Source organism: Papilio xuthus, unplaced genomic scaffold (genome assembly GCF_000836235.2).
Source record: "Papilio xuthus unplaced genomic scaffold, Pxut_1.1 DF826961.1, whole genome shotgun sequence".
Lineage (NCBI taxonomy): Eukaryota > Metazoa > Arthropoda > Insecta > Lepidoptera > Papilionidae > Papilio > Papilio xuthus.
The window spans coordinates 4,217,768-4,228,255 of NW_013531688.1; the positions used below are offsets into that span (position 1 = coordinate 4,217,768).

General features: G+C 35.4%; 2 protein-coding genes across 2 annotated transcripts in view; one reads left to right on the top strand and one right to left on the bottom strand.

Moving 5' to 3' along the window:
• Window positions 1-844: 844 nt before the first annotated feature.
• Naa40 (N-alpha-acetyltransferase 40) overlaps window positions 845-10,488 on the bottom strand; it is a 12,434-nt gene continuing 2,790 nt past the window's right edge. Inside the window, exons 4-5 of the mRNA XM_013315556.1 lie at window positions 1,630-1,788; window positions 845-1,262 (exon numbers count right to left, since the gene is read on the bottom strand). Of these exons, the coding sequence (XP_013171010.1) occupies window positions 1,154-1,262; window positions 1,630-1,788 (268 nt within the window). The 3' untranslated portion in view covers window positions 845-1,153. The remainder of the gene's footprint in view (window positions 1,263-1,629; window positions 1,789-10,488) is intronic.
• Window positions 4,002-10,488, top strand: part of UGT47A1 (UDP-glycosyltransferase UGT47A1) — a 7,832-nt gene continuing 1,345 nt past the window's right edge. The window contains exons 1-5 of the mRNA XM_013315555.1: window positions 4,002-4,226; window positions 8,057-8,524; window positions 8,611-8,781; window positions 9,739-9,970; window positions 10,256-10,475. Of these exons, the coding sequence (XP_013171009.1) occupies window positions 4,050-4,226; window positions 8,057-8,524; window positions 8,611-8,781; window positions 9,739-9,970; window positions 10,256-10,475 (1,268 nt within the window). The 5' untranslated portion in view covers window positions 4,002-4,049. The remainder of the gene's footprint in view (window positions 4,227-8,056; window positions 8,525-8,610; window positions 8,782-9,738; window positions 9,971-10,255; window positions 10,476-10,488) is intronic.

A 10,488-nucleotide genomic window follows, 5' to 3' on the forward strand; every position in this document is an offset into this window, starting at 1 on the left:
AATTTGGTTTCAAAACCGTCGTGCGAGAGAACGAAGAGAGAAATGTACCACTATTAACCCACCACAAGATGTTACACTACCACCGACCTCTCCACAATCAAATGTCCTGCCTAGATCATGGACACCTCATACGGATTTACAAAGTGTACCACAAATGTCCCAGGAATTAGTCCAACAATCTAACACTTTGTTCCAGCATACTTCATTAGCAATACATTTAATGCGACCATCTGGTTCTGTACAAACTGAGAACCAAACAAGAGATAGATGCGACAGTCCACTAGATGTAGAAACGTAGATATTTATAACTAGCGCTTGCCTGCGACTTTGACAGCGCAAATTAAAAAAATTAATTAACCAAGTTTCTTACGCACACATCAGCTACCTTTCAGTAAAAAGCGTGTCAAATTCGGTCAAGCCTTTTTGGGGATTACCCGGAAATTTGATATCGGATTTTGGTTATCAGCAAAAGTGTGTTCATGAAATATGATTTTTTTTGTATACAGCCCTTTTTTAATTGTACATATAGTTATAGATAGAGAATTTATACCTTTTACTTGAAAATTTTGAATATTTATTTTATTAAAAATCTATATATTTAATATTTTTCTTATTTTAACAATATCGATCCTATCCATAGTGAGAAAAATAAAACCATTTGATTTTAACTCAAAAAATGTATTTTAAGTCTCTCCCTTACTTATTACCCAGATTAATTTTAAAGTAATATCATTATTTTCAAGATTTCAAGTCAATTTCTGATTTGTGATGATTTTACGATAGAATTAAATTATTTTTAATTGTACTTATGATGTTTTTTACCCAAAAAAAGAAAAAAGCGCCCATAAAAAAGTCTAGACAAAAAAAGATTTTAAATGCAATTTGATTATCATTTAAAAATAGGATTTATTCTTTTGTTACGAATAGTCTTGGAGGGGGAGAGGAGTAGTCTATTTTTAATACCTATAAGAGAGCTAATTATTCTACGACGATATAATCTCAAAAATCTGCTAGTATTCACTATAAAGGTGGATGTATATAGAAAACTTTACGATTTATTCATTTACTCTATTAAAATAAATAGAATCTGAATGTGGAATTATTTCTATACTCCTTCCGACTTTATTTTAATACGATTTAATTAAATTAAGTACTAGGAAGCGATCGGAGGATCTGTTCCCCCTTCATTTTCTGTCGTTTTGCTGAGTATTTCATAATGTGTCGCTTCTTCTATGGACGGACTTGTATCATCGAGAATGTACCTGAAGAAATGTAACTAAATTAACTTAATATAATGTTCATTATTACGTAACATTTTAATTTGGTTGGATATTAAAGGTCAACTGACGTCAGAAATTAAGAGTATTAGCAAATTTTAAAAATAAAAGCATACGAAAAAACAACATAAACGAGTTGATTTATCGATGAATTAGAGCTTAGAGATATAAGTGAGATAGCATAATAAATTGAAAAAGGATAGTTGGTAACTGGAATAGGTGGAAACAAATGTCATAATGACTTTAGATTTTCTTCTTAAAGATTAAACGGTATCGTGAATAAACTATTATAAGGACGTTTTTGAAGGTTACAGTAGGCATATGATGATAATATTAATGTAGTACTACTAACCCGCAAGCCCTAAAGAACGCAGATGCCGAGGGATTATGTGTAAGCGCGGTAAGCCGAACACAGCGCATGCGCGTCGCGTGGGCCAGCTTCTCCAACACCTTAAGCACGCGCTGGCCGAGCCCGCGCCGGCGACCATCTGCCTCCACCTGAACTTCGTAACTGAAACAAATGGACCTATTACAAATATTCTATTGGTTAAATCTATTGAATAGTTAGTATATGAAGAGATCACATTTTGATATATTGAATATATTTCCGAACATCAAAGTAAAGACAGTTCTACAGTTATTTTAAGAAAAGAAAGAAAGTGATTACTAAAGAAGTCGCTAGGTGTAGATTTAGTATAAGTAATCTACATTAAGAGAACGATAAACGACCCTGAGTGCGGTTGTTAGACACTAAAATAAACTGTATAATTGTTTAATAGCTACTTTAATTAAATTGTAAAATCAAAAAATGGTAGCACAGAATTTGAGCCTTTTTGTTCTTTCCATGACATTGGCCGGGGAAATATTGAATGAAGGTCTCCTTAGTTCTAGTACAAGTAAACAATATGAATATTCTTGGTAATGGAGTGGAATAAATATTATTAACAATGATAAACAGTTATATCACAACTGAGAACCTTAGTTCTAATCAAATTCTTGTTAATAATTCTAGATTAATGACTGAATGTAAACAGTGCGCAAATATCTTCCAACAATTCATGCAATTAATGAGCTATCAGTACACAATGCACTCACATTCTAGATGTTTCTTCATATATTAATTTAGTAGAAATTATTACGAACATTTTTAATACAAAGCGAAACTTTAGCCTTGAGATTAGTTTTTGTTTTAAGATTCAAGATGGCCGCCATACAGTGGAATAATTCGGCTTTTAATCCTCTAACTATGGGTAATAAATAATATCTAGTATTAATAGAACAACGTGGTAAATTAATTGCTAAAATTAGGAATTGACTTAAAATATTTTGAATATTGTTTAAAAATAAAACATCCGCTAGATAAAAACTCGAGGAAATGCAAAAGAGATCCAGCACTTGCTGTGTTTCTGGTTTCATCTGGTTAATGTTGAGAGGCGTAACTATAATGACAAAAATTATTACATAAATATTTCAGATTGTGGACGCTTTAGGTATTTAATTTATGATATTAAATTTAATAATTAATGCAATTACACTTCTTAGCAACCGATAGCGTTTAACCAATTCATAAAACAATAAGTGTGATAATGAAAGACATACCTACAAGTATACACGATATGCAAGTTCATGACCTACATTTCATTTCAATCCAAACCCGAATTATTTCACTACAGATATTATACGTTAAAACTCGTAAAGTACAAATATTTTCCGTAAAATATTTTTTTAAAATAACAATTAGGAGATCATAAAAATGGGAAATATAAAATAGTTTTCAAATAAATAATAATTATTGCTTGTTTCGTAAGCTACAATTTGGTGCTATCTTTGAAATAATTGTACTGAAGAGTGTTTTTCTTTTATACCCTTCCACCGAAACTTGAACTCAAAATTCGATTTAATATAAATACATACTAATAGTTTCTAATAAACAATATATAAAAACTTCTTAATATGTCATATATGCTTTACCTATTGTAAACGATTGTAAACCTAACTTTTGAGAGGATGCATGGAAAGGGAAAATATTTTCTTTCTGTGCATCCTGTCCTCCGTCGATTAAAGGTAGGCAACGCATATGCACGCATGTCTATGGGCAACGGTCACTTCGCTATTTCAGCGATTTCAGGTGGCCGCTCGTTCGTTTGCCAACTTATGATATAAAAAAAACTTATATGAAAAAGGGCTAAACACTCACGTATATTCGTTCGGTGGCGGCACCGACTAGTTTCCCGTTTTTATATTAGTTTATTATAATGTCTCACGAAAGTTTGAATAATTTAATTAACGATTGTCTTTGAATTACAATTTGTTAATTTGGGAGAAAATGTTGTTCCGGATTGTAACTTATGGTAAATCATCGGATCATATACTTTAGTAGTTTCTACACTTTTTTCTAAGTTATACGACAAAAAAATTGTACTTACACTAATTCTATTAGTCACAAATTATATGTAGTCCACAAAATATATGTAATTTTAACTCATATAAACATTAGAACTAACGAGTTCAATATCAAACACAAATTAATCACAAATCTTGTAACATCACGAAGATAAAAAATCTTGCACTACCGATCCAACTTAGATAGAAGAGGAATATGAAATATGACACTGCCTGAAAGTGTTAAGAGGGAGGTAAAGGTTAGATGGTGTGACATGCCGTTTGGTGCGTGGCATGTATTGGAAAACGTCATCCGTTATCGGTGCAAATTGCACGCGGGTGCTGCGGGCTCAGGCGGCGCGAGTGCAATCCGCGGCAGACGGCAGTGAGATGCAGGCGCGGTCGCTCTGGCTGATGGTGATACTCTGCGCGGCGGCGGCGCACGCTGCCCGCCTCCTGGCCGTGCTGCCCACCAACACTAGAAGCCACTACGCAATGTACGGCCGCCTCATAGAAGCTCTCGCCAAAAGACAACACCATATTACTGTTCTGACTCACTTCCCCATGGTATGTACTGATATTAAATTTACAAAATTACAATATTATCACAAACATTTTTACTTTTCGTAATTATTATAAAAACCTATGATAAAATATATCTAATCCTATAAAAATATACAATGCTCATGATTTTCTTCAGACGAAGAGACTGTTAAGTGATCTTATAACCCGAAATAATTGATTTGAATATTATTATACGGATGTGGAAGCTTTATGCTCTCCCACCTAATCATCCTTCATGTGAAGACAGGAATCGCCATGTCTGTCCAAGAACTAAATAGATCCCAAGTTTTGACATGACAGCTTATAGCAAGCAAGCGGTATGTGAGTTATACCGTATATATTCGTCAAAGCTATTCCAGTAATGGGTTCCTAAGCTGGGACACGTATCAATATTAAATGTATGCACATTAGAGATCAATAACGCATATGATAAACTATAGAGACTAAAGGTGTAGTGCAACGCACGTAAACTAAATTATGAACTCTTTTAATCAACGCATAGAGTATAAACAAGTGATATCGCATTTCAATAATATCGGCAAAATGCAGAATTTTTAGTCTGGTTTAAAGTTATTACGTTTTAATGTCATATTATATCAAATAGCACGGTGTTTTACGTATTGTAATGTATAAAGGCCGATACAAGAAACTGGAATCCCGCACGCATTATGCCGAAATTTCTGAAAAAAGACGGACGCAAAAATCTATAAAACAACTGGATCAAAGATAATCCTTCTTATGTAATGAACCTTTATAAAGTTTCTACTGCAAAGGTTATGCTTAACCGGTCGTGACGTCACTTACATTGCGCCATGATGGATCCAAATGTGGCCTCGTTTCAATCACTGAAGATGATTATTTAATTCGTTAGGTGGTGAAGGAGCAAGCGGTCATCTGAATTAGCGTAATAGCGAAGCGACCTCTGTTCGTAGACATCCAAAATGGCAGATGCGTTGCCTACGTTTAATCGACGCAGGAGGAGACGCACAGTAAGAGGATATCTCACCTACGTATATGCGCCCCTTCCTCCGACAAATTCACATCCCCTTCCGATCTTTACTTTGTAAGAAAATGGTGGGAAGGGAAGTAAAAGGCCTTCATCACACAAATTCATCAGACGAAACGCAGAATTGCTTCTCTATCCCGTCTGACTTCTGTTTGGTCGTTGTATTGCATCGGTCGAGTCGGCACATTTGTGCAAACGATGTTACTGGCGTCCACCATTATTAAAATGCCACATATCGCATGGTGATTATATAATTCACAAGCTATCAGTTTCGGTAATATATGTATAATATATTAATTAAAAAAAAGCCGCTTATCAAACTATCCGAGTTCATTGCATTAATTCGTGTATGCGCTTCGATCAATCGACACCGGTCAGCCTAAGGACAAAGATATAATGCGCAAGTCCGGATAGTTTCGATAACGAGGGTGGTCGAACCGTCTATCTAGTAAACCGTAAAATAAAATAAATATTAATAAAAATATTTAAGCGGGTAAGCACAGATTTAAAGGTTCACTCGTCAGCTGATAACTAATTTCGGTTAGATTTATTCGATTCGCATTTAATTTCATCGATATATTTTTACGTTCAATCAGTTAAGTTATTAAAACTTTCGTGAGACATTATACTACCGGCGTGACGCGACAGAAAGTTTAGCCCGTTAATACACTCACCCTAAAGAAAGATCCCCGACGGGCCTGAAACTAGTCGGTAGACCGAAATATACGTCAGTCAAACCGTTATCTTTAATTATTTTTAATCAGTTAATTCGAAAGAAACAACCAATTTTCTTTCAAGTTTGTTTCTTCCTAAACATCTAAACGGTCTACAGTAAAAAGTGACGACTTTGAAAACTAAGTAACATTATTCTTCGGACAGGATTATAGTTGTACTAGCTGTCGCCGGCAACTCCGTGCGTTCGGAATTAAAAAAAACATAATTAGTAGCCTATGTGTCCTTCCATACAATGTTCTAAATCTATGTCAGATTTCAGCGAGATTTATGCAGTCGTTCTAGAGATACCTTCAAACAAACATCCATCCACCCAAACATTTGCATTTATAATATTAGTAAGATTGAGATTGGAATTTGGTAGCGGTGATCCTTCATACGATGACACAAATAACACATCAATTAAAGCAATTTAATTTGTACTTTGAATTAATGATTACGTAGTATGTGTACGAATTGTTTCACACGCTTCGCGCCTATTATCATAGGTTATTAGTTTAGAATAACGGGTCATTGCTCTCGTTGGATAACGACGTATACATAATTAATAATAATTGTCTAATATACACTCGCCGGCGTACTCAAAGAAACACGATTGTTTCGCAAACCTTTGTTTATCAATTTTTACGACTAGTGTTCCGATTCCGTGACATAAATATTTTCACTAACTTTAACACGTTTTACTGAATCGCCGTGCGCGTTCTTTTTAACGCGTAAAAATCGTGGCGGCACTGAACTCATTAGCGTTGTTTACTTACTTATAAGTATAAATTACCTAAGTATAAGATATTAAAAGAGTTATTAAACCGCATTTAATTCTGGGTACGATGGATCATTATCAATACTAGTTACCGTACCCCTGCATGGGGTGCTTCTAGTTCAATTCGCTAGTTCGATTGAAGTATCACGACTCTACAAAGTGCAAAACTAGAAGACTATGTTCCGTTCAATAGTTGAATTACCGTAGACTATAAACTGTCCATCCTTTTATCTTAAAGACTTTCTATTAAGCAAAAAAACAAAAAGGATTGCATAACATTAATCATAAGATTCTTTGGCATTATTTAATTTGTTTTTAATGAAAAATGTAATAACCTGCTTTACCAATAGAGTAGAACAACTTTGGTGTTTGATAAATAGATGTCATTCACAACAGATTATAAAACTGTTTGTATAGCATTGCACTAATCGACATATTGGCCCTTTTATGTATTTACTAGCCGTCGCCCGCGTCTCCGTCCGCGCGGCATTCAAAAAACATAATTAGTAGCCTATGTGTTCTGCCAAACTATGTTCTATTTGTATACCAAAAATCATCGAGATCCGTTCAACTGTACTGGAGATACCTTCAAATAAACATTTATTATTTGTGAAACATCAAATAATAAGCTGACCTTAAAATACATGTATGTTTCCACTTATACAAATACTAATTTAATAGGCTACATTTGAGATCAATTTTAGTTAATAGTGAGGTGAGCTGCTTAAAAACATCGTTTAAGTGAATGAATCGATTCGCAATTCTAAGATTGTGAATAAATTTTAGTTGTTATGTAACATAACCATGTATGTCGTTCGATTTTTTGAACATCGCTAGTATTTAAAAAGAAAAAGATTTCACTGACGCAATCTTGCAATTTCAACGTTGTATAATAGTTGGCGATATACTATAAAAGTTGTAAATCTTGTATCGAATAGTTCGATATCTCTTTCACATCAGAATCACACACACAGAGAAAAATTCGTTGAACTCAAGTTCATGAAAGAGCGTGTATTAAAATTTATTGATAAATCGAATCCTATTCAATGTTGTCATTAGTTGCACGTTTAAGACAATGAAACGATGTTGTGTGGCACGATAAGGGTGATATAACGATAGTAATACAGTTAGCGGCACAGCATGTGTGGCTTACATGATACCGCGCCCTCCGACCCGCGTCTGCGCTTTTATCGCGCACGGCACGCGCTCCCGAACCACACTCTCTGCCGACTATTGTTTTATTATCTAACACTAAACTTTTTCTATTTGAAGAAAACCGCAAAATTGTTCAAACTATTTTCAGTAAAATTATTTTATTTTAAGTAATGGTTTCAGAAAAACCCACCACCGAACGTAGAAGAAATAAGTCTAGCCGGTACGATTCCGGAAATTACCAACAATTTGACCAGACAGCACAACACATTGAAACCGCACTTTATCCGAAACTTGGAGCAGATAATGAAGGAATGTGTTCACGCTTGCGAGACAGTTTCTCAACTACCCGCAGTCAAAGCCTTGGTGAATTCTACGCTTAGTTTTGATTTGGTTATTGTGGAAGTATTCGGAAGCGAGTGCTTTTTACCATTCGGCAGAAGGTTCGAAGCTCCAATTGTTGGGGTACTATCGAGCGTACCACTACCATGGGTGAATGAACAACTGGGTAATCCAGAAGCAACATCTTATGTGCCAGCTTACATGATGAGTTACGGACAGCAAATGACGCTATGGGAAAGACTGATGAACACATTAGCGGTGCTATGGTCTAAGTTTTTGTACCAGTACAAATCTCAAATGCCATCACAGGTAATGAATCTTTTTTCTTTATTTTTTTAATCATTATTATCGGCCTATCATTACTATAGATATAGAAGTAAAATTTATCTTTGCAGCTGATAGCAGATCGTCTATTTGGACCAGGACCAAAGCTGGAGGAATTGGCCAAGAACTACAGTCTAGTGCTGTCGAATAGTCATTTCAGCATAAACGAAGTGCGACCATTGGTGCCTGCGCTAGTGGAAGTTGGTGGACTACATTTGGACGACTCACAGACAATGCCGAGGGTAAGAAGAAAATTATTTACACAATTCTGATGTTTAGTATTAAATTTAGTTAGAAAAATCTTTGTTACGATAGGGAATTCTAGAGATTATTTGGACATATTATTAATTTGTTACCTTCATATCGCAATGTAGTACCAGTAAAAGTGTGACCACGCTTCGTAGTACCACCAAATGTGTACCAGAAGCTCACTGGTGCCAGTTAGATTTTACTCAATACCAGTTGTTTGAGCGCTACTTTCCTACTGTACTGGCCTAATGTAAACCAAGCATAAATTCATTCATTCGAATAAAATGTAACAAGAATTTATGTAATCGATAGCATTTATTTTATTAAAGCCAATTAAAATACTAGTGATGTGAAGATACGATGTAACAAGGAAAGAGACGAAGAAAATTACTTCAGAGTATTAAAGAGGGTCGCCGAAGGTGAAATATGTAATAGATTACCGATATGGTATTGAAGGGTTATCGGCGATACACATATACGTTTTCTGGTGCAGAAGAAACGAGGAAAATCGAAACGTCAGCACATTCTGCATCGAACACTCTCTTTACAATAGTGGGAAATAAATTATCTGCTTGTCAAACCGCTATTGGCTAAACCCTACTCAAGATACATACGAAAAAGTCATACTCAAGACTTAAAACGATGTGGAAAAGTGTAGATAACGACGATATTGTTTACTAGTCACTTTCATTAGCAACAATCTATTCTGCTAAATAACTATTAACCCACATAAAACATAATGCAGAAGGGAATCCGACTATCGCATCGACCCCCGACCCTAGGCCCATTGCGTCTTGATAATGTAGAATAAATTATACTGTTACATCCGAATTGCACTATCGGAGTGGTTACCAAGAATTTCGCATTCATGTAGTTTGACCTATCTTTACAAAGTCCCAAAAAGTATGCTAGTTTCTTTTTTTTTTAATGAACTTGTTGTTACATTGTAGGAACTGAAGACCATTATGGACAAATCGTATCGTGGCGTGGTATACTGGAGTTTTGGATCTATGTCAAGGATAGAGACAATACCTAAAAAGAAGTTAGAGCAAATATTCGAAGTGTTGTCAGAACTGCCTCAGACTGTGCTGGTGAAAATGAATAGAAGAATGTTGGCGAGAAATATCACCGTGCCAGACAATGTTTATACAATGGACTGGATACCGCAGTACAAAACATTGTGTAAGGTTTAAATATGTATTAATTTTTTTTTATATAATATATATACTTACTAATTAATCCGTCATTAAACCAAGACCCATTGTTGTTCCAACCCATGTTGCTCATTTATGAATTTGATTTTAAAACGTCCCCTAACGGTGGTTTTAAAGCCAAAATCTCTGAATGAAACATACATCATCGTTCCTGTCATTGCCTTTGACAAAACTGAGATAACAACATGTTTTAAACGGTGATTTTGGTCTCAGAAACCCATAGTAATTCTCGATATTTTTTTCATTCTCTTAGGCCACCCAAACACCAAGCTGTTCGTATCTCACGGTGGTCTACTAGGGACACAGGAGGCAGTAGCGTGCGGTGTCCCTATGCTAACCGTGCCCCTGTACGCCGACCAGGCGCTCAACGGCCGCGCCATGCGTGACCGTGGCGTCGCACTCACGCTCACACTCAAGGATTCCAGCAAAGAAAGCTGGAGGGAAGCATTACAAGACTTGATAAAGAATCCAGTGTAAGTACCAAAG